Genomic DNA, 23,385 nt, shown 5'->3' with positions numbered 1-23,385 from the left:
TCATTTCCTGCTCTGCTGGGTACTTTGATACAGAAGAAATCCATACATCTTTCGCCATGAAACTACAGCCGTGATCCACGCGAAAACGTCTGTGCATGTTGATTCCACGAATCGGCCCGCGAGAATTATTATAGTATTATTTAACACTATTATATTATTCCTTTTTTTTATCTCCAACAGTTACCTATTTTTTACCTTATATTACTTTTCTCCTCTCCTCAAACCTACAGATATACTCAGCAAATAATATCGAGGGATGAAGAGAGAAGCAAATTTGCTTCTTCCGTATCATATCACTGTAGAGAGCAATACTTCTCTGTTAGAGCCAGATGTGGACGATCGGCACCTTAGCTAGAGAAAAAAAAGCATGTTTAGTTCCACCCAAATTATGCGGCACTTGTTTCTGGGCCACCCAAATTAATGCTAAGTTGTAAGTTCCCTGTAAAATGCATCATGGATTAGCCGAAGTGCCAAACTGTAAACCCGATTGGCAGTGGGGCGGTGAAGGACTACCCACAAGGCCAATACAAAAGCAACTGCCAGGTGGCGCTCGGCCAGTGGATAGAGTCCACCACCCACGGATCGCGATCCGCGTGGTACCTGCCAAACCGAATCGGCACCCTCCATTCCTACGCGATCCAACGGCGCCCGTCCCACGCTCGCCCGCCCGCCCGGCCAAATTCCAAGCCCCAAAATTCTCGCGCTCGAAAGGCCAGATCCACCTCTCCTATTTAAACCCTTCCCTCCCTGCTCATCCCATCCCACCACCGCAACTCCAAGTCACCGGCGCTCGCTACCAACTCGACCGGATCCTTCGCGATGGCGCGCACGAAGCAGACGGCGCGCAAGTCCACCGGTGGCAAGGCGCCGCGGAAGCAGCTGGCGACGAAGGCGGCGCGCAAGTCGGCCCCGGCGACCGGCGGCGTGAAGAAGCCGCACCGCTTCCGCCCCGGCACCGTCGCGCTCCGGGAGATCCGCAAGTACCAGAAGAGCACGGAGCTGCTCATCCGCAAGCTCCCCTTCCAGCGCCTCGTCCGCGAGATCGCGCAGGACTTCAAGACGGACCTGCGGTTCCAGTCCTCCGCGGTCGCCGCGCTGCAGGAGGCCGCGGAGGCCTACCTCGTGGGCCTATTCGAGGACACCAACCTCTGCGCCATCCACGCCAAGCGCGTCACCATCATGCCCAAGGACATCCAGCTCGCCCGTCGCATCCGCGGGGAGCGCGCCTAGGCGTCTCGTGACCTCCGGATCTAGATAGATGGCTTCTAGAACAAGAACTTGCAATGCCTATTATCACTGTTGATCTCTGGTTATCAATGTAAATCGCTCATCTTGGATGCGGATTTTCTGCCGAAGTTTCGCTCGAATCATTTCTTGTCTAGAATTTGTTTGTGTTGCTGTCCTGTTTCCATTTTGCTTCAGTGTTATCAATCTGGCATGTTAAACTGGGCTGTAATAAATCCAGCCCGGCCCGTGAGCAGTTGGCTCTCTCTGGCCCGGCCTGCAGCTCAAGGTTGAGAACTGAGTTAGGCCGGCCCATCCTACAGATTGCTTCTGTCGCTGTCAGCGTAGTCGTCAGAGGTTCCAGTTTTAAGATTTGGTCAACAATTAGTTAAATTAGTTTTAAAAAGCTGTATCAATATATTTGTATTTCAAAGTGTTTTTAATATGTATTAATTTTATAGCTAAATATATCATAAGATATATTGAAGGTTAAAATTTGTGTTGAAGACTTTTTTATTTTAAAATATGCTTTGCATGGATAGACAGACTGATGAAATATTAGAATATTTTGAAATAATATTATTTTATTAAAAAATTGAAAAAATATAATTCAAAATGACAATTCTATCCTCTTTAATTTTCCTATTTTTGAATTAAATTTTTGCAATTTGCCAATAAATTATTATTATTTAAAAAAATCGAAAACTAGACCGAAGATTTGCCGTCGTGGTTCTTCTCCTGAGTCGTCGATCTCGGTGTAATCCATGGTGTACCCGATGCAGGTGAAAGTGATTTTGGTCGTTTCTCACCTTGTTTCCAGCGAATCCTGGGCGTGGCTACGCGAAACACGCGGCGATTCGGGGACGGTGAGCCGAGCTGAGCGGGAGAGAGGGAGGAGAAGCGATGCGGGGCACGGCACGTCGGCATCGGATGCAAACGCGACAGCGACGAGATTCGCCTCCACTGCGCGACAACGTGACGTGAGCCGTGACGAACCATGACATTCCGGAAAGAAAATTTTATAGAAAGACCCATATATACTTATATACTTCCTCTAATTACAAATATAAGTTATTTTAATCTTCTTAACTATTCTCTAAATATAAATCATTCTCAAATTTTTATGCACTTTTTTCTCTTTTATTTCCTTCTTGCCCTTATTTAATAAATAATATCACTCTTATAAATTAATGAGTTATTTTTTTCAAAACAGAATAAATAAGGAGTAACAAAGTCATTTAATCTATTTTTAAATCTTATAAATAAATTTAAAATAATTTATATTTATAATCGGAGGGAGGGAGTATAACTCAATATTAAATTAAGAAAGAACCGTATAGTTGCCCCGACCGGATCTGTCCGTTCCGCCACCAAACTCCCCGCTTTCTCCTATAAACTATTCTGTCTCCAGTGGAAACCGGAACCTCTCGAAGACGACCACGCTGGCAGCGATAGTAGCACAGTGTTAGGTACGAGGCCTTTTATTGCGAGGTCGCGCTAGGAGGGTCAATGCTCGGAGGAGAAAGACAAGTAAGAGATCCTCGGGAATCGTGCTTGATCCAGGAAAGAAAAATCTGATCAATGATCGGTTGCTGATTCTGCTGCGGATTTCTTGTTTGGTTCTTCTCATTGCGGGCGTTGGGTCCTGGTCTCAAGGAGAGATGGGGGAATAATTTTTTGGTAGTTGGGTTTCCGGATTCTTCTGCATCAGATGCTCACGCGTTGTCTTTAACTCGAATTTTCAGTTAGGATTTATCAGACAGAGGCCGTAGAGGGAGGTGAGGCGATTTGACTCTTTTGATCTTTCTTTTCTTGGCAAAAAGAATTACACCTCGTTCTTCCTCTCTAGTTTGTCATCTTTTCTTTTATTGCTAATGAACAGTATGTTTTTTATCTTTGTTTTTTTTGTTGTTGTTGTGCTAATGGATCACGAAGAACATTGCAATTGTGGAGTTAGCCCCTTATATTTATGCCCCGTTTACTGCAATCCCTTTTTTTTTGCGGAATCGTTTACTGCAATCTTTGCCTTGTGTCACTTGTGTGCCTCAAAGTTTCTGCGATCACCTAGTTTCTTTTCATGATTTTGAGGCCTTCTTTTTTTGCTCCTTGCCCTTACTAGATTCTTGTTCATGGTTGCTGTAGGGCTGGAAGGAAACCTGATCCACACTGGTCAGATGGATTCCCTTACAAGTTAGTCCACTTCTCACCTTTCTTATCTTATATGGTTAACAACATCCTTGCGCCTTTTGACGGTCAGTTTTGTATGAACTCCTACAAGCCGGGATATTCACACCAATATTTTGTAACGATATTTCAGGTTCTTGGATGATGAACTTTTGTGGGAGCCCAATTTTCCCCAAGCAAGATGCTGTTGTCTCATGTGCATTGAAGGAAATATTCGACTCTTCCACTTGTATGAATCATCTGCTGGTGCTTGGCACTGCTGCGCTGATTGTTATCATACTTGCACTCCAACTGCTTATCAAAATCCTGAAGAGGAGAGGAACTGCGCGACAGCTTGTCGTTCTCAATTCGCCACTACAGTTGGCTGGTGTAGTGTTCAATGGCTGCTTGGGTCTGATTTATCTTGGCCTAGGATTGTGGATGCTGGGAAGTAACTTCAGTCATGATGCTTCTGTTTACCTGATACATTGGTGGTTGGTAACCCTGTCTCAAGGACTCAGCTTGATCCTTATCAGCTTTGCTTTCAGTATCAGGGCACCGTTTCTTGGAGTGACATTTGCCCGGTTTTGGTCGGTTGTGCTGACTGTATATGCAGCATTCGTTTGTTGCTCTTCAATTGTTTACATGGTCACAGATAAGGCGATCACCACGAAGTCTTGTTTAGATGTTCTATTCCTACCAGGTGCACTACTACTCCTTGCTTATGGAATTTGGGACATCAAGGAAGATGGTTGTGAAGGAATTGAAAGTGCTTTATATAAGCCCCTGAACACTGAGACCGTTGATGATATGGCTGATTCTGAGAGTCATGTAACGCCTTTTGCTAAAGCTGGTTTTTTCAGCGTCATGTCATTTTGGTGGCTGAACCCTTTGATGAAGATGGGTTATGAGAAGCCCCTTGAGGAAAAAGACATGCCACTTTTAGGTGCCTCAGATCGAGCATATAATCAATATTTGATGTTCTTGGAGAAGCTGAACATCAAGAAGCAGTTACAGCCACATGCTACTCAGTCCGTATTTTGGACTATTGTTTCTTGTCACAAAAGTGGGATCATGGTCTCAGGTTTCTTCGCATTGCTCAAGGTGCTCGCAATATCTTCAGGTCCATTGCTTCTCAAGGCATTCATCAATGTTTCGCTTGGGAAAGAGTCTTTTAAATATGAAGGCTTTGTGTTGGCTGCAACAATGTTCTTTTGCAAATGCTGCGAATCTTTGTCACAGAGGCAGTGGTATTTCCTCACTCGGAAGTTAGGACTCCAAGTGAGGTCATTCCTATCTGCCGCTATCTATAAGAAACAACAGAAGTTATCAAACTTAGCTAAAATGAAGCATTCTTCTGGAGAGATCATGAACTATGTTACTGTCGACGCCTACCGGATTGGGGAATTCCCGTACTGGTTCCATCAGACATGGACAACAAGCGTCCAACTTTGCATTGCTCTGGTAATTCTGTATAGTGCAGTTGGTATTGCCATGATTGCCTCGCTGGCTGTCATCATTATCACTGTACTTTGCAATGCTCCCCTGGCCAAACTGCAACACAAATTTCAGAGTAAACTTATGGAAGCCCAAGATGCCAGACTGAAGGCCATGTTAGAATCCTTAATTCATATGAAGGTCTTGAAACTTTATGCGTGGGAAACTCATTTCAAGAAGGTCATTGAGGGGTTAAGGGAGATTGAATACAAGTGGTTGTCAGCATTCCAGCTCAGGAAAGCATACAACAGTTTTCTGTTCTGGTCATCACCTGTTTTGGTTTCGGCTGCGACCTTCCTGGCATGCTATCTTTTGAAAATTCCTCTGGATGCTAGCAACGTCTTCTCCTTTGTGGCAACTCTGCGCCTTGTTCAAGATCCAATTAGGCAGATACCAGATGTGATTGGAGTTGTGATACAAGCTAAAGTTGCTTTCACTAGGATAACAAAGTTTCTTGATGCGCCTGAGCTGAATGGACAAGTTAGGAAGAAATACTGTGTGGGCACCGAGTATCCAATAGTGATAAACTCCTGCAATTTCTCATGGAATGAGAACCCATCAAAACCAACTCTAAAGAATATAAATTTGGTTGTCAAAGCTGGAGAGAAGGTTGCAATCTGTGGCGAGGTAGGATCAGGAAAGTCGACACTTTTGGCTTCAGTTCTTGGAGAGGTCCAGAAAACTGAAGGCACGGTATGCTTTTCTATTACCTTCATATTTATAAAATGGAAAATCATAGAGTTGTCAATTTTATGATGTACTTCGCTTCCTCCAAGAAAATGGTACTTTCATTAAGTTTCCTTCGTATCAGATTGCAAATTTTGTAATCTTTATAAACTTATCGCACAATTGCAAGTACAGAATTTCCATATAATACAATATTTCTATGTGCACTTCAGAACCTTAGTTGCTAATTCCTTTCTCAAAATACAGCACGTGGACAACATCATCATTAGTTCTGCAAAGTTATTATGATTATTTCACTTGATAATAGTGCTAACATTAAGCATGTTTATGGATTCCTTTTGTTATAGGAACTTAAATATCAATTCGTATTCGTTGTTAAATCTTTCAGATCCAAGTTTGTGGGAAAATAGCATATGTTTCTCAGAATGCATGGATCCAAACAGGAACTGTGCAAGACAATATTCTCTTTGGGTCTAAGATGGACAGGCAAAGATTCCAAGAAACACTTGAGAGGTGCTCTTTAGTGAAAGACCTTGAAATGCTGCCATATGGAGACCGTACTCAAATTGGGGAGAGAGGAGTAAATCTTAGCGGTGGTCAGAAGCAGCGTGTTCAGCTTGCTCGCGCGTTATACCAAAATGCAGACACATATCTTCTTGATGACCCTTTCAGTGCTGTTGATGCCCATACAGCAACAAGTCTCTTTAATGTAAGGACCACACAACAATTATGAATTGTTATATTACTATTTGGTTATAGACTGCTTTAAAACATTTACTTGTTTGACAGGATTATGTCATGGGAGCTCTATCAGACAAGACTGTTCTTTTGGTGACCCACCAAGTTGATTTTCTACCCGTATTTGATTCCATTCTGGTTTGTTCTCACACATGATCCTAATATCTCTGTCTCTCTCTATGTGTGCGCATGTGCAACATGAAGATATCAGTCCCTCCACGATTTATATTTATTTTAGCGACTTTATTTGTTTTTTCGATGTCATCTAAAACTAGTGTTGCTTTTTGGCAGTTAATGTCAGACGGCGAGATTATTCGATCTGCACCTTACCAAGATCTACTAGCATATTGTCAAGAATTTCAGAACCTTGTAAATGCCCATAAAGATACTATTGGTGTTTTAGATATTAACAAAGTGCCTCCCCACAGAGCAAAGGAAATATCAATCAAGGACACAAATGATATCCATGGAAGCAGATATATAGAATCTGTGGAGCAATCACCAGTTGATCAACTGATCAAGACAGAGGAAAGAGAAATGGGGGATACAGGTCTCAAACCTTATATCCTCTACCTGCGTCAGAACAAAGGCTTCTTATATGCCTCTCTCTGTGTTATTTCCCACATTATTTTCGTATCTGGGCAAATATCACAGAATACATGGATGGCTGCTAATGTCCAGAATCCGGATGTTAGTACACTGAAGTTGATTTCTGTCTACATTGCTATTGGAATCTGCACGATGTTCTTCTTGCTATCTAGATCGTTCGCAGTTGTTGTTCTTGGGGTCCAGACATCAAGATCCTTTTTTTCCCAGTTACTCAACTCATTATTCCGTGCACCGATGTCCTTTTTTGATTGTACCCCTCTAGGAAGGGTACTTAGCCGGGTAAGAATCCTTCAACAAATTGAGAATCTCCCTAAGACATATTGGCTAGTGGGGGTGGTTGCCATCCAACCAACCAGGGTTTGATCCTCACCTCCTACATATTAATGCTAGTGTGAGCATCTCTCCTTTTAGTCGAGGATAATCCTTAAATGAATTGGAAAGAGGAAGATATGATAAACCAAAGTTTTATTTTACATTTGGAGATTCTCTATTGATGGATTAACTTGCTATTTTTTTCGTACAGGTTTCTTCAGATTTGAGTATTGTTGACCTTGATGTTCCATTCGCCTTCATGTTTAGCATTAGTGCCAGCTTAAATGCATATAGCAATCTGGGGGTATTGGCTGTTGTTACATGGCAAGTTCTGTTTGTCGCCGTGCCAACGATAGTTTTGGCAATCAGGTTGCAGGTAATTCTGTGGGATTCTGTTGGCTAGAATCAATTAATTCATATACCACTTAATGTTGGCCTTGCCTTTCTCTTCATAGTCTTTCCGTCTGGTTGTAGCCTTTTTTCTTTTGCTCCTTCCTTGTGGCTTGCCGTAGCTTCACTGGAGTTTAGGTGAACTCCAGTGCGGTTTTTAGTCTGGCCGCTCTGTTGTTTTTTTTGTCGTTGCGGACCTTTTTCGTTCTTTCCGTTTCCTCTTTTTTTTGTTTCTGTATTCCTTTTGCTCCTGGTCTAATAAAACGGCAGCCCTCCTGCCGACTTTCTAAAAAATATACCACTTAATGTGCTTTGCTGCTATTCTGATCCAAGGGGTGAAACAGTCTACCGTCTTACATTCATGATTCCTATTGACTGAAATATCTTATGTTTGGTCATGCAGAGGTACTATTTAGCCTCAGCTAAGGAATTGATGAGGATCAATGGCACTACCAAATCGGCTCTAGCTAATCACTTAGGCGAATCAGTTTCAGGGGCTATAACAATAAGGGCCTTTGAGGAAGAAGATCGTTTCTTTGAGAAAAATTTGGAGCTTGTTGACAAGAATGCTGGTTCATATTTTTATAATTTTGCAGCAACTGAATGGCTGATTCAACGCTTGGAGACAATGAGTGCTGCAGTTCTTTCTTTTTCTGCCTTTGTCATGGCTCTTCTTCCTCAAGGAACTTTTAGCCCTGGTGAGCATTTTATAGAAGTTGCAACTTTCAAGTATCACCACATTGTTGCGGATATTGGCCAAAGTTTTTTTTTTTAAAAAAAGGCAACAAGCTCTATGACCATTAATTCTTACATTTGATTTGCAATAAATTGTTAGATACATGGAAAAAAAATAACCTAGGTCTTCATAGCTTCCTGATATCGTGCTAAGGAATGTGAAGGTTTTTCTATACTTCATAATGCTAAATCGCAAGTAAAATTATATTTGCTGCAAGCCTGCCAGGCCAGATATTTGATGAATAATGCAGTACATTTCCGGATTTCCCAAGCTACCATTTATTCTGATTTTATGTAACTTTATGTAACCATTGGTATTTTATGTGGAAATGCAGCTTTAGTGATAGCATTTTTTTTCTCGAACTGGCAGAAGAGCTGCTCGTCATCATATTAAGGAGGAAATAGTACAAAAGAAAACAGTACACCAACACTCACACCCCACATACACAGGCTCAAGATGTACATACGCGCCAATGGAACAAAAGAGCGACCTAGACACCGACTGACTCATATCAACAAATAGCTCAGCTCACTAGCACCAGCAGAGCACCATAGAGTGGATTCCTCATGGATCCTATAGAGTAGCTGGGGAACACTAGGGTTCCTACCCTAAAAAACACACTCATTGCGATGTTTCCAAAGGAGCCAAGCCACCAACATGACTAAAGAATGAAAGCCTTTGCGTCGACGGGTCTCCACCATCGTGGTCGCCTTGTACCACCAGATCTGGAAGGAGATGGAACTTTGGCTCACTGACGTTGCCCGAACTAAGCGAATTGGTTGCAGGACCTCCACACAAACCCGCCGAGCAAAAACATAGCTGACAAGGTGTGTGATAATCTCGTCCATCTGATCACAATGTGGACATTTCGACGGGTGAGGCAATCCCTAGCGCGTGAGGCGATCAACAGTCCGACACCGGTTGTGCCACACCAACTAGATGAAAAATTTCGCTCGAGGAGGCGCCCATGATCGCCACAACCGCTGCCATGGTTCAAACTCAAAGGTACCGTGAAAAAAGGCTCAGTAGGCCGATTTGGAAGAGAACACACCCAAAGTTGATGCAGACCAGAGGTGCGAGTCCTCAACATCCTCATGTAATTCCATCTCGACACAAGCTCCCAAATCTGAAGGAATTCCTCCAAAACCTAGACCGTGATGGTGCCTTTGATGTCATGAATCCAAGTGTTGTTATGAAGAGCTTGTCTGACAGTCCGTCCCTTGGAGGTGCCAAGTGCGTTTAGATACCAAAGCATGTGTATGAGGCGCTAGTACCTTTAGAGATTGTCCCAGCAACCAGTGATCACTCTAGAACTTAGTGTTGTTGCCATTACCGATCACCGTTGTGACCATGATGGAGAACATCACCGAGGCATTACTTGGCACTGAAGAGCTGAAGAGAGCCCAAGATCGGGTTGGTTTGGTTTTCTGAATCCAAAGGCACTTCATACATAGCGCCCAGCTGAGAATTTCTAGATTGTGAATGCCCAACCCTCCCAACTCCTTAGGCATGCATACCTTAGTCCAAGCGAGTAGACAGTGTCCACATTTGACGTCCTTGCGCCTTTTCCATTAAAAAGCTCGTCTTCTTTTGTCTATAGCCTTGATCACCCACCGTGGTACATCAAGGGCCATAAGGTGATAGATGGGGATGGCCATGAGTACTGCTTTAACTAGGACTCCTCTACTGGCTAGGTGAATGAGAGCAACCTTCCATCCGGGGAGTTGGTCAGCCACTTTGTCCACCAAAGGCAAGAGAGCAGACTTTGTCAGCATTTGATATTGGGAATTTCTCTTATTGCCATTAAGCCTGGTGAAATCCTGTTTTTTTTTTTTTTTTGGCCAATTTGCCTCCTGCTACTGGATTTGTCCCATTGGTATTTGTGCCCAAGGAGTGAAAAATGGTTAAACCGAGATGATTGCATGGCTAAGTGGCAAAAAAAATACAGACATTTGATTTATTCATGTTATGAAGCTTTCAATATTGCCACCAGAAACACTAATTACTCCAATTCGTACTTGCGCAGGTTTTGTAGGGATGGCATTGTCCTATGGTCTATCCCTAAATATATCCTTTGTTTTCTCTATTCAAAACCAGTGCCAGCTTGCAAATCAAATCATCTCTGTGGAAAGGGTGAACCAATACATGGACATACCAAGTGAAGCAGCAGAGATTATTGAAGAAAATCGACCATCACCAGACTGGCCCCAAGTTGGCAGGGTGGAGCTTAAAGATTTGAAGGTAATCAAAGATCAATATTCACATGTATTCTTTACACGGCAAAGCCCTTCTATGAATTCTAGCAAATTAACGTGAATGATTTTCGTTCAACAGATTAGGTACAGGCAAGATGCTCCTCTTGTACTAAATGGAATCACTTGCTCTTTTGACGGTGGAGATAAGATCGGTATAGTTGGCCGGACAGGAAGTGGCAAGACAACTTTAATTGGCGCATTGTTTCGTCTAGTTGAGCCAGCTGGAGGGAAAATAATAATAGACTCAGTAGACATCACAACAATAGGGTTACATGACCTGCGTTCACGTTTGGGTATCATTCCACAAGATCCAACACTTTTTCACGGTAGCATAAGATATAATCTAGACCCTCTTGGGCAATTCGCCGACCAACAAATGTGGGAGGTAATGTGCCATACTATTCTCACCCCACTCAGTCTCAGACAATTTTACAATGAAAAAGGGTTGTCGTGAGTCGTGACCATGACAATTCAACTAGTTATCGTGATATAACACCCAACAATCTCAGAAATTTCGAAAACATTCTCAAAATGGGGTGAATAAACTGAATCAGAGGCATGTCAATTGCAACAAGTGCACTCTCTTTTGATGACATCTGTGCATCATCAAACTTTGAAGTAAATCACTGAAGTGGTTAGTTTCTACTCTGATGCAGGTTCTTGACAAATGTCAGCTTCTTGAAGCTGTCCAGGAGAAGGAACAGGGATTGGATTCACTTGGTAGGAGACTTTGCTGCATCTGTACTTCTGTTTCCTGAATCCTTAACAAATTGAGTAATTTGGGAATCATTACACTAAATTCACTAAATTTATCAGAGTATTCAGAACTCAGACTAGGGGTGAAAGTACATGTGCCACTTAAAGTATCAATCATTTGTTTCATAATCTGCTTTGAACTTCCTTCATAATGCACATGTAGAGCTCTCCCTGTTTCTTTTGAAAAAAAAAGATAAATTGTTGACCAGGCAAATGTCTGTGTTGATGAGTTCCGAGCATAAAGAACTTGTGTTTTCAATGGTACAATTATGTTTTATTTCTATAAAGAAAAATATGGGCTTTCCATTTGTACCACACACAAATAGCTACTAACGTTTTTAGGGATGGTGTCTTTTGTAGTTTTTTTTGCTAGCATGACACCTGCTGTCTTCTACACTGATTGACATCATGTTGTATAGTTGTCGAAGATGGGTCAAACTGGAGCATGGGCCAAAGGCAGCTCTTTTGTTTGGGACGTGCACTTTTGAGAAGATGCCGTATTTTAGTTCTCGACGAGGCCACAGCTTCTATAGACAATGCAACTGATGCTGTTCTTCAGAAAACAATCAGGACAGAATTCAAAGATTGCACTGTTATCACTGTCGCACACCGTATACCAACAGTTATGGACTGCACCATGGTACTTGCAATGCGTGACGGTATGTTCCAACTTACTAGAAATACAGTGATGCCCATATAGTAATTGTCTGATGAATCAGCACAACTTAAAATCTGGAATATGGGCTGAAACCAAATGTATTGTTGATACAAGTGAACTAACCTTTTTCCTCTTTATTACTTTAGCCTTTTCTGCATCAATTTATTCCTCTTAAGTTTATTGTACTTCTACCAGCATTGAACAATAAATCAGAGGTTCAGAACTGAACTATCTTAGCATTTCTTATTATTCATTTTTTAGGAGCAAAAGGTAGACTTTTTATCTTTTTCTGTTCAATTGTTTTAGATTATGAAAAGGTCTGTCTCATGATAGTCTTGCAGCATATACTCCGTAGTCCATAGCCCATACTAATGAGTTCAACTTACTTCCAGGGAAAGTAGTGGAGTATGACAAACCTACGAAGCTCATGGAAACCGAAGGATCGCTCTTCCGCGAGCTTGTCAAAGAGTACTGGTCATACACTTCGAATGGAAACATTTAGAACAAGTTATCAATTATGTATGTTTACTCTCTGCAGTCTCTAGAAAGAGAGAGACAAAAACCTGCGCTCATATATCAGAGGAGCTCGTTTACTTGGAGTCTGAAGAAAAAGCACCAGATGTTGTCGGGAAATGCTATTTTCTTATCTAGTTTCTACCTGAAATTTTGATCAACTTATGCACAGCTTCTGTTCATGGCTCTTTGCTGCGCCATTCAAGTCATTGCTTGGTTCATTTGGAAACACCGCAATGAATGTGTCTTTGATAATGCGAGTCCTTGTGCCTCCTCGCTGGTCCAGAAGATCGCTGAGGAAGCCTCTTCCTGGTGTTCGGCGGGTGCTGCTGGATTTTCTTCGTTCTTGTTCTTTGCTTAGCACGATGGCAGTGGTGGTTGATCAGTGTTTGATCAATGAGCATTTGTGTGTGCGCGTTTTGGGGATGTTTTTGTATTTTCGCGTTTGCGTTTGTTTTTGATCTTTTGTAAAGCTGTGTTGCGGTGCGTGTGTTGTTTTGAGTTTGGTGTACCACCATTTTATTATTCCTTCTTAATATAACAACGGGCAGTTCTCCTGCCGGTTCGAAAAAAAGAAGAAAGAATTAGAGAGTGAAAACTGGAGGTTCATTCATTTGCACTTGTCACATATATATACACGGAGGGAAGGGGTGTCTCCTTGACACTCATTTACAACCATAACCGCAATAAGTGGTTGCTCTTTGATCACAATTTTGTAACACTCCTCCTTGATCAAAATATCATAATCTATATTAGACAAGTTAAATATTATTTAAAAATCTCATGGGAAAAATATGAGAAGATATATCTGTGTAATATATCATCAAAAACTCCTTTAAAATCTAGTGAAAAATAGAAGGAAAAAAATATGACATGTACATTCTAGCATTGCTATTGTCTTGTTAAAAACCTTATATGAGAAACTATATAGGAAAAACTCATAATGAAAAATAGTGTAATATTTACTATGTGAGGATCATAACAGATTATGTATATTAGGGATTTACTCCTTTTGAACTATGCAAATTTTGAAGACTTATGGTACCAATTTCATGTATACATTTTTCTGAATGTAGACTTTGGTAAATATTTCATAAATAAATATGTGAAATTATCACATGATTTTGTTTGCAAAATTTCTATTTTTCTATTTGTCTATAATTCATGAGGATAGAATAATTTTAGAGCAATATGTTTTGTAATGTTGCTCTTTATATAATTGTTGGTGACTCTAATGCATCAATACCACATGATTGTTGTATGTGGTTAATTATTCTGCGAAAATATACACATTCATGTGATGCTTCATATAATACGGTTATTTCAGAATGATTAGTGGAAGTTGCTACGATGGTCTGTTTAGATGACTTCCACGAAAATATTGTTCTACCATATAGGAATACAAATCCCATCTGAGATCTGGTATTCTAAGGATATGATAAGTAGCCAGTATCTACGTATCCAATTAAAAACATATCTTGATTTTTTTTATAAAATAAACCAAGATTCTTTAGTGCCATTGAGATATCTGGGGATATTTTTCACTCATGTCAAATGATATTTAGTAGGAGTTGTGCTATATCTAGCTAGTAAATTCACTACAAATGTAATATTAGGTATGATGTAATTTACAAGATACATAAGTGCTCCAATAGCACTGAGATATATGACTTCATATCTTAATATCTCTTCATCATCCTTCATATTGAATGAATTTTTATCCATATCAAGAGATCTGACGACCATATTTTTTTTTTATAGATATGCTTTATCCATATTGAATCTCTCTAATATCTTTTGAACATAAGCAGACTGGTGCACAAGTATTCATGATGGAAGATGTTCGAGTTGAAGACCCAAGCAGAATTTGGCTTCATCTCAAACTCCATCTTTAGATGATTATGTGTTTTATTTATATCTTGTATGTTTCTGATGATATTGAGATCATCGACATACATAGAGATGATACCTAATTCAGTTGATGATTTATTTGTAAACACACATAGACAGTCATTATTGTTAGAGTAATCCTTCTGCGGAAAGAACTCGTTTAGTCAGTTGTACCACGTACTACCTGACTATTTTAAGCCATATAATGACTTATTCAGTTTAACACAATACAGGTTGCTGTTTGTATTTGTATTTGGAATTTTAAGTCCTTTAGGGACCTTCATATAAATATCTAAATTGAGTGACTCATATAGGTATGCGGTCACTACATCCATCAATTGCATGGATAAGTTCATTTGAACTGCTAGAGATATCAAGTATCGAAACGTTAATCCACTCTGACTGGAGGATAAGTCTCATCAAAGTCAATCCTGGATCCCTATATGAACTCTTGTGCTACAAGTTTCGTTTTGTATCTCATCACCTCATTGTTTTCATTCTATTTACAGATGAAACCCCATTTTGATTCCACAGGGAAGGTGTTGTGGGAAGTCGATATTACTAATGTAAATACCACTCTTTTTTAAGCGAGCTTATTTCTGTCTCAATTGCCTTCTTACATTTGATCCAACCTAAGAGCTTCATGCACTATGCTATAGTTTTAGGCTCTGGATCTACCTAGAGGTTTTTGGTTATCTTTGAGGAGAAATAGATGTTGACAATTATAATATTTCTATTATATGACTCTTCTGAATCAATATAATTAGTGGACACTTCATCTACCACTTTTAACTCCTTGTGATTTTCCATAACAATGGAGTTAGAGTATTCTGATGTCCCAACACCTGAATTAGTGCACATATTTGTGCTTGGTTCTGGATGTTGAACATTTGTAGGCCTTGAATTTTGATTATCCATAAGATATCTATCAACTTTAAGTTGATTTACATTTATTGCCTTAGAAGTTAACTTCTTTATTTCCGTGGATGATTTTAAGAAACATTATTCCTTATGACTATACTTCTCCCCATATTATTTGTATTTAGGAGTTGATTAGGTTTTGGTATTTTCACTCTTTCTAGCACATTGACAACGGGAATATGAGATTTAGTGACATGTTTGGAGTCAGTAAATATATCTGGTAGATTATTTGCAATGTGTTGCAAATTGATAACCCTCTGAACTTGAAGTTCAGATTCCTTAGTACATTGATCTAAGGATTGAATGCCTATGATATTCCAATCTATTTTCTGGTATTTTTTGTGATACTTTTGGTCTCCCCCTAATGCTGAAAAATTGTTCTCATCAAATATACAATCAGAGTAATGGGTTGTAAACAAGTCCCATATTAGGGGCTCAATGTATTTTATAATCGACAAAGAATGATACCACACATAGATCCTCAATTTTCTATGATGGCCCATTAATATACGCTGCGGTGGTGATATCAGTACGTATACATCTCAACTGAATATCCGCATATGGAAAATGGATGATTTCCAAGTACTAACTATAACGGGGAAGCCGTATGATATGTAGTTCATCTTAGTTGAATCAAGTATGCGGCATGTAAAATCGTATGACCCCAATATGTAGTTGATAAATTGTAATTTTAAAATAATGTTATTGCAATCAATTTTACTATTTTAATAAGAGATTCAACCAGACCATTTTAAATGTGCACATACCTTACTGAGTTCTCCAACTTAATCCTAAGGCCATAGAATAATCATCGAAGGTCCTTGAAGTAAATTCAGCGACATTATCTATATGTATGTTATCTTGTTGTTAGGATAATTTATTCGTGATTTGATAATTTGAGAAATTAACTTGGCGAGTGCATGGTTCCTTGTTGATAGAAGACACACATGTGTCCATCTTATAGATGCATCTATGAGCACCATAAAGTACCAAAATAGTTCAGTTAATAGCTGAATTAGATAACATATTTCTCCTTGAATACGTTCATGAAAATTAAGTGATTCATCTTTAATTTTAAGGTAAGAGGACCTTAAAATTAATTTCCATGTTGCAAATGCGGTGCAAACAAAATATGAGGATTTTGAAAATTTTGCAATATTATGACAAACAATATTGCTGATAATATTTTGCATCATCCCTATTCCAGGATGAACAAGGAGATCATGCTATCTCTTGAATTTATGAAGGTTCTAAAAAATTATCTTGAACATAACATGTGGTATGGGTTTGATATATATGTAGTATAACTTAGAGGATAATGAAGGAATTCTCTCAAGAACTTGCTTGTCATATTCGTTATATTTTGTGATGAATAGATATTCGACATTCTTGTTATTATAGGTTTCAATGTAGAAACTATTTTGATGGATATCTTTATAGCTTAATAGGGTATGAGTCGAATTAGGAATAATAATTCATCCTCGATTACAATTTGAGTTTGCATCGTCATCAGGTAAGTATGCGGTGACTCCGTTGATCTTACCTCCAAATGCGATGCTATCTCCTTCCGCTCATCCTCTGTGTGTCGAATTGGGTGAATTGGCGATGAGCACAGTGTAGGGTGCGCTGATAACGTTTTGGAACTCAGTGAAACAACGAAAATTAGAGAGTGAAAACAGTAGGTTCATTCATTTTCACTTGTCACACACACACACACAGGGAAGGGATGTCTCACCCGTTTATAACCACAACTGCCATAGGCGGTTGCTTTTTTATCACAATTTTGTAACAATTTAAACTTTAAAGATCTATCTTAGATTGCCAATACATCAAAGTTCATACGCATTTTTTGGAATAAAGGCTTATCACCTCCCTCTTGTTCATTTTTTGTGCATTCAGTGTCTGAAGCCAAATAATGCATGATATCCCTTTGATGTCAACTCTTTTATTCTTGGGTATGCATCCCCTATGAGTACTTAATGTCAGCAAAAAGTTTATTAAATTGCAAAAATGAATAAATAAAATGGCACTAAATATTTTCTGTTTCTGTTCTGGAGAAATTGTAATAACCATAGGATGAGAGTGAATGAAGTATTGCAATGTACTGCATAATCGCGCTTTTTTTACTGCAAAACCTCCATTTCAATTGCATTTGAAATTTGGGAAAAGTTTGGACAAAGTACATTGTGCTGTTCAAGTAGGGTACGCGGTAAAATCTAAAAGAGAAAATTTGTACGCTGAAAATGCACCTAAAACAAAAGCGGAGCATGAAGAAAAAAACTCACACGATTAAAGCTGCCGCCGGCAGGTGCAACTCCGGGGGGAGCTCAGCTACGCCTTCTGCCACTGCAGCGGGCTCCCTTCCTCCACCGTCGGCTGCGTTCTCACCACCTTCGCCGATGGCATCCTGCTCCCGTGCACCGTCATCCGTCCCAGCTCCTCCCCTGCCATTGCCCGTCGCTCCATCTCCTCCCTCCTCCGCCTCCTGCTCCACCTCACTGCGCCAGCCACAGAGAGCGCCAAGAAGATGGCCCCCAGCACGCCACCGGCGCCGACTCCCACCGTCCACGCCCACCACCTCTCCCTCACGGCCGAGGCTGGCGGCGGCGTCTCAGGTGCCCGCACCGCAACACCGAAGTGCCCCGTGCCGGGCACCGCGCACGCTGAGCTCGACACCACAGCGTACGTGGCCACGACCTCCCCGCTGGCCGCGAAGGTCAGGCACCTCGCGGTAGTGGTGTTGAACCCCTTCGCTGATGACACGTTCTTGAACTCGACGTACACCGGCGCGCCGAGCGCCCGGAGCGAGACCCGAGCGTCGGGCCCGGCCGACGCGTCGAACGCGAGGAGGCCAGCCACGGGCGCGGCCAGCGCGTACCCGGGCGGCGCGGCGAAGAGCGCTGCAACGGCCGTCGAGCTGCCGTTTCCGACGTCGAAGCGCTCGAAGATGATGGCGACGCGGCGCGCGAACGGGGCCGGGACGACGCGCGGCGGGATGGTGAAGCCGGTGGCGTTGACGCCGTCGGTCCAGAGCGCGTTGCTGCGAACGCGCAGCGCCGAGGCCTCGACGCCCGCGCCGGAGAGGTTCCCCGGAAGGGGCACGTCCACGAGCTGACTCGTGCGGCGGAGCAGCTCTAATGCGCGGTCGCGGACGGCGGCCTCAACGGCCGAGATGTTTGCAACGCGGGTCTGGGCCGTGCAGGAATGCAAGAACGCGGCGAGGACGACGTGCACAAGCAGCAGCGGCAGCACCAAGGAAGCGTTCGCCATTGACGCCCCTTCTTGCCGACTAGCTCTGCGGCGGCGCGTGGCAGCGGCGGGAGGAAGCTGCCATCATGACGGGGAATCGAAATGGCTTCCCTCTTGGAATGGAGGAGGTGGTGGCTCGAGGGAAGGAGAGGAGGTGGCGGCCAAGCTGGGAAGAAGGCAATTAACAATGGAGAGAAGTGGGGGTTTGCTTTATTTAGGAGTCAACTAGGCTGATTGGTGGGCTGTCCATAGAACTTTACCGCGTTGGGGCAGAGGTTGATGGTGGCGTTGGAAGGGCAGGGACGGCGGGGCCGAGCAGCATCGGAGATCCCAAATGCCAAAATTAATCAATAACAATGAACTAATTTACTATGCTTCACGGAAGATTTATCTACTTTTCTCCTATGTTACTATCACCTCTATTTGATTCCATTTTAGCTTAGCATCCTTATCAAACCAAGCATTTTGTTCCTAACTCTTTTCGAAATTATCCTCAAAGGTGAGCTTACAAAGGTTCGATATCCAGCTTAGAAGATAAACACACATCATCTACCGCATCCTTCTAAAAAGTAGTCAACATCATCTAAGAACATGTATTGTCTTGTCTTGATCAGTTTTGACCAATGCTAAGAAATTAGACAACCCATCATCATATTCCTTGTTTCTTTGTCAGCTGTAATAAAAGAATCAAAACATAGAAGTGCAAATCTATATTTGATTTATTATTTTATTATTTTTGGTGAATTATTGGTGAAGGAAACGATTAGGTCAGAGTTGTGACGGTAGAGATATGGCCTGGGAATGGTGAAAGAAAGGTGTAGGATTTTTTTTGGATTTTCTGGACACTTTTGGTATTTTCTAAGATTTTTGGGGATTTTCTAGCATATTTTAGGAATTAAAAAGATTCTTTCTTAATTAAAGTAACACTAAAAAGAATTTAAACATATTATTAAAAATTATTTTATAGCTAGAAAACTTATTTTCTTTTTTTATCATAATTATTTGTTTTTTTCTAGATTTTAAAACATTATGAAAAACCTATTTAAACATTAAAAATATTATTTCAGATTATTTAAACATTTATTTATTAAAGGAAAACCTATTTAATGAATTAACAAAATTATTAGAAGAATTTCTCAATCTTATGTTTTTTTACTTAAAAAGGGAATTATGATGTCAGCTTGACATTAGCATCAGAAATAAAAAAAAAGGAGAAAAGGAGGGGTTGACGTGGCGTTCCACGTTAGATTATGGTGCTGACGTGGCTATGCCACATGGTTGGTTGACGAACCGGTGAGGTAGATCTAATCTCGGTCGTTGACAAATGATCGGACGGCTATGTGGGGTTCTTACCAGAGATGGGGAGGGCGGTGATGGCGATGACAATGCAAAGCACGGCGGCACAACCTCGGGGAGTAGCCAGAATTGAGTTCTGGCAGGCGGTCTTCGACGGCGAGCGATGGAACACGACGAGGAGAGAACGACGAACCTGTTTGAAGTACATGTTGGTGTTGGAGGGTTGTGGAGCGTCCTGGCAATGATGAGAAGTGACGGCGGAAGCTCAGCGGCTCCTCTAGAGCTCTCGGGCGGCGCTCACGAACAGAAGAGCAAGGGGAAGTTATGCGGGTTGCTTGGCGATGCTAGGAGGGGGGTAGTTATACCCAGAGGAGTGGGATTGAGTTTGGGCAGAGTTCGACGAGAAATCGGTGATGCTTTGTCCATCTTCTCGTGCTTCAAATTTGTCGGCGATTGATCCTTCTGTGGCGGTGAGGTGGCAGTTGAATCGAGTGGGTAGGTCGAAGAGGGCGGTGTCGCCAGATGCTGCAGGGAGGAGAGGCGAGCGCCAGTCGAAAGAGATCGAGAATCCTCTATATAGTACACGAGTCGCATGTTAGCACAATAGCTACAGTGAGAATGAGCCCCTCAGAGGTCGTCGATACTTGATGGGCCATTGGTGTCAATCGTTGGACAATTATATTTGTATTTCATTAAAACTGCCTTACATGTCTACATGAATTGTGTATCAGGCAATGATAATGGATGCAAGTTTTGGTTTTTTTTAAGTTATTGGATTGACCCAAAACTCAATTAATTAAACTAAAGATTCATCTCCACCTAATTAACTTAAAAATAAATAAACTAAGTAGCGAGTTAGAACTAACTATTGGGGGGAAATATCCCAGCCCATAGATAATAATAAGGGGACACCGTCACGAGCTTCTCCAGAGCTCTCGGGCTCTAGAGTCCCTACAAAAGCTAAGACTTCTGAAGGACGTGAACCCCTCAGGCCACCGCCTCTTGAGATAAGGGGAAGAAGCTGGCCTTCGAATAGAATATCAGCAAAATGAGAACACCAAAGGTAATTGGCCCGACATGAAGTGACCAATAGTTAATACCGGCGCAAGTGGTGGCCACTTTGGCACCCAGGGTAGTGCGGCACCGCAATTAATAAGTGGGTGGGTACAGCGTCCCTAGGGCCACTTGCATCGATGTATTTGCTAGAGCATGGTAAAAATTATTCTACCTAGATCCAGACTGTGCGATTCGGCTGGCCCTAGGTCCCTGCGGTATAGTGATAGCTTATATCACTATCTCTGTAGGGTATACCTGTATATTTATACCATAAATAACACTATAAATACAAATACTTGGCCACCAGACTAGGGACCTAATCTTTTTTACTATCAACATATTTTTGGTTCTCCCTCCTCTCTACTTTTTCTCCAAGCTTGAATCTCCTCTCTAGAAGAGACTCTCGTCACACCTTGTTCATGGAAGATATCTTCTCTTTCACCAACAACGCGCAGCCCGTGGGGACCTGAACATAGAAGTACACAAAGAAGTAGGACACCACCAAAGATCACCAAGGCGATAGCCCAAGCAGTCGTTTCCATCGCCGCATCCATGCAAACGTATGCATAGCAGCCAAGACAGGGCACACCGTGTGCACCACCAGCTCCACAGCTGGGTGGAACAGCGACCATCCAACCATTGCTTACCCAACAACTTGGGTTGGCACGGAGGCCCAAGCCAACACGGAGGCATTCCAATAAGTGGCGCAGCGAGGACCCCATCATGCCCCATGGGGTTACGGCCGAGGCCGCAGCCAAACAAGTTGTCCTCTAATGGTTCTACGCGCTCAAGCCCAGAGGCACTCATGCGTGGGACCAACCCCTAGGCGCCTCCTGTGACAACGCCCAGAGCACCTTCGTCGAGTCAGTGTCCTCTGAGAGCCTGGTCACTTGGTGGCCCCGATGACCTTCCCGTGTGGAAGCGGGCTCCGGGGAGACCATCGGCCCCAGCCGCCAACATCCCACCAACATCCTTGGCACCAACCACAAGCTCCTTGATCCACTCTCTAGGTAGCAATAACCTAGCAACACTCTCTCTAGACCTATAAGCACTAATCACTCACTAATATTGTGTTTAATCGCCTTGGATAATCACATTAAGCACTTTGGTGGCTTGGATGTATTCTCAGGTGTACATGAACTTCTCTGGACTCCAGCACTTCAAGTGGTCGAGTGGGTGGGTATTTATAACCTCAAACTCGCACACTAGCCGTTAACCCAACAACTCAGAAAAGTTGTTAACACCGGATGATCCGGTGGGTACACTCTCATAAACTAGCCGTTGGAACTCCACTCAAGCCTCTGTGAACATCGGACACATCGGTATATACTTCATCTCCATCACCAGACTATCCAATGAGTATATACTTAGTATCTGAGCCAACTGTATCCTCTCTGTGTAAATTGCTCCGGTGTAAGCATTCGATGCACATCACTTCATCACCAGACTACCCGGTGAGTTGACTTTAGTCAACCGAGCCAATGCAACCCTCTCTGAAAATAATGCTCCGGTGTGCACAACATTCATCACCGGACCATCCGATGCGTTGAACTTTGTTCTATCTCTTTGCATTGTTCATTGTCTGGTGTGTGCAACACATTGATCACCGGACCATCCGATGCTTTGATCTTCAACTTCAATGGCTGCAACCTTCTCTGGATAAAATGCTCTAGTGTGTATCTTCTCTTATCACCAAACCTTCCGGTGAGGTCTTCAGGCCTCTCTCCCCTTTGTCAAATATGCTCCGATGACAACACCGAGAGTATCGGATCATCCGGTGAGGCAAATCTTCTTGGGACTTCTCCAATTCAATCCAACTTTATCCCGGCTGCAGTGGCTTCTTCATGTATTGCATCCATAAGACCTACTAACATATATTTTTGATAAACATGTTAATCCCATTGACTATGTTGTCATTAATCACCAAAATCACAGTCATAGCCTAATAGATCCATTTTCGCTACAAAAGGCAACCGTCACAAGACCCTAGGAGAACCGACACATTACCCTGTCAGACGCACTGATGTTACCATGCGTCATTAGTAATTGTGCCAAAAAAATAGGAAGAATATCTTGCCTCTACATACATTCTCTATTATGACGGTTCAAATGGTGAAAAGGCTCACCATCAGAGAAGCTGAAGAGCTTGCTCTGTCCGTCGCATGGCTTCAAACGGCCTTCGGCTCTGACGTCTTTATGCCTTTGACTTCAGCATGGGCCCCGGAGTGTGTTGCCTCCGTTTGAACCCCGACGGCCTTCGACTCCAACACCGCTATGCCTCTGGAGCGCATTGCCTTTGTTCAAACCTCGACGGCCTTCGGCTCTAACGTCTCTATGCCTCTGACCTCATCGTGGGCTCTGAAGCGCATACCTCTATTTGAACCTCGACGGCCTTTGGCTCCAACGCCTCTACGCCTCCGACCTCAACATAGGCT

General features: G+C 42.3%; 3 protein-coding genes across 8 annotated transcripts; 2 read left to right on the top strand and 1 right to left on the bottom strand.

The window, feature by feature from the left end:
* Window positions 1-746: 746 nt before the first annotated feature.
* Window positions 747-1,597, top strand: LOC133926287 (histone H3.2). The gene has a single exon (XM_062372134.1). The coding sequence runs from the start codon at window positions 820-822 to the stop codon at window positions 1,228-1,230; it is 411 nt and encodes a 136-aa protein (XP_062228118.1). The 5' UTR covers window positions 747-819; the 3' UTR covers window positions 1,231-1,597.
* Window positions 1,598-2,608: 1,011 nt separating this feature from the next.
* Window positions 2,609-13,151, top strand: LOC133926288 (ABC transporter C family member 10-like). 6 transcript variants are annotated; one of them, XM_062372139.1, is made up of 14 exons: window positions 2,659-2,754; window positions 2,970-3,072; window positions 3,367-3,414; window positions 3,542-5,577; window positions 5,960-6,280; window positions 6,361-6,447; window positions 6,601-7,197; window positions 7,442-7,606; window positions 8,024-8,318; window positions 10,383-10,597; window positions 10,691-10,996; window positions 11,268-11,331; window positions 11,787-12,026; window positions 12,418-13,151. In XM_062372139.1, exons 3-14 carry the CDS (start codon window positions 3,399-3,401, stop codon window positions 12,525-12,527), a joined length of 4,452 nt encoding a protein of 1,483 aa, XP_062228123.1. In that variant the 5' UTR covers window positions 2,659-2,754; window positions 2,970-3,072; window positions 3,367-3,398; the 3' UTR covers window positions 12,528-13,151. The 6 variants fall into 6 exon arrangements, with proteins under 6 accessions (XP_062228121.1, XP_062228125.1, XP_062228119.1 ...); XM_062372140.1 differs by having other exon boundaries at window positions 2,669-2,754; window positions 2,970-3,002; XM_062372137.1 differs by lacking the exon at window positions 2,970-3,072 and having other exon boundaries at window positions 2,609-2,754.
* Window positions 13,152-17,304: 4,153 nt separating this feature from the next.
* On the bottom strand, window positions 17,305-18,619 carry LOC133927857 (uncharacterized). The gene has a single exon (XM_062374246.1). It carries the CDS (start codon window positions 18,617-18,619, stop codon window positions 17,681-17,683), a length of 939 nt encoding a protein of 312 aa, XP_062230230.1. The 3' UTR covers window positions 17,305-17,680.
* Between the last annotated feature and the right edge of the window lie 4,766 nt (window positions 18,620-23,385).

This window comes from Phragmites australis, chromosome 8 (assembly GCF_958298935.1).
Source record: "Phragmites australis chromosome 8, lpPhrAust1.1, whole genome shotgun sequence".
NCBI classification, from domain to species: Eukaryota; Viridiplantae; Streptophyta; class Magnoliopsida; order Poales; family Poaceae; genus Phragmites; species Phragmites australis.
This window is presented reverse-complemented; position numbering and strand designations above follow the sequence as displayed.

Bases quoted from the DNA above. Each gene is read 5' to 3' on its own strand.
- LOC133927857 (XM_062374246.1), bottom strand. From the start codon at position 18,619: ATGGCGAACGCTTCCTTGGTGCTGCCGCTGCTGCTTGTGCACGTCGTC.
- LOC133926288 (XM_062372137.1), top strand. The intron at 5,578-5,959 runs GTATGCTTTTCT...TAAATCTTTCAG, and splicing joins TCCAGAAAACTGAAGGCACG to ATCCAAGTTTGTGGGAAAAT. The intron at 12,027-12,417 runs GTATGTTCCAAC...ACTTACTTCCAG, and splicing joins GGTACTTGCAATGCGTGACG to GGAAAGTAGTGGAGTATGAC.
- LOC133926287 (XM_062372134.1), top strand. From the start codon at position 820: ATGGCGCGCACGAAGCAGACGGCGCGCAAGTCCACCGGTGGCAAGGCG.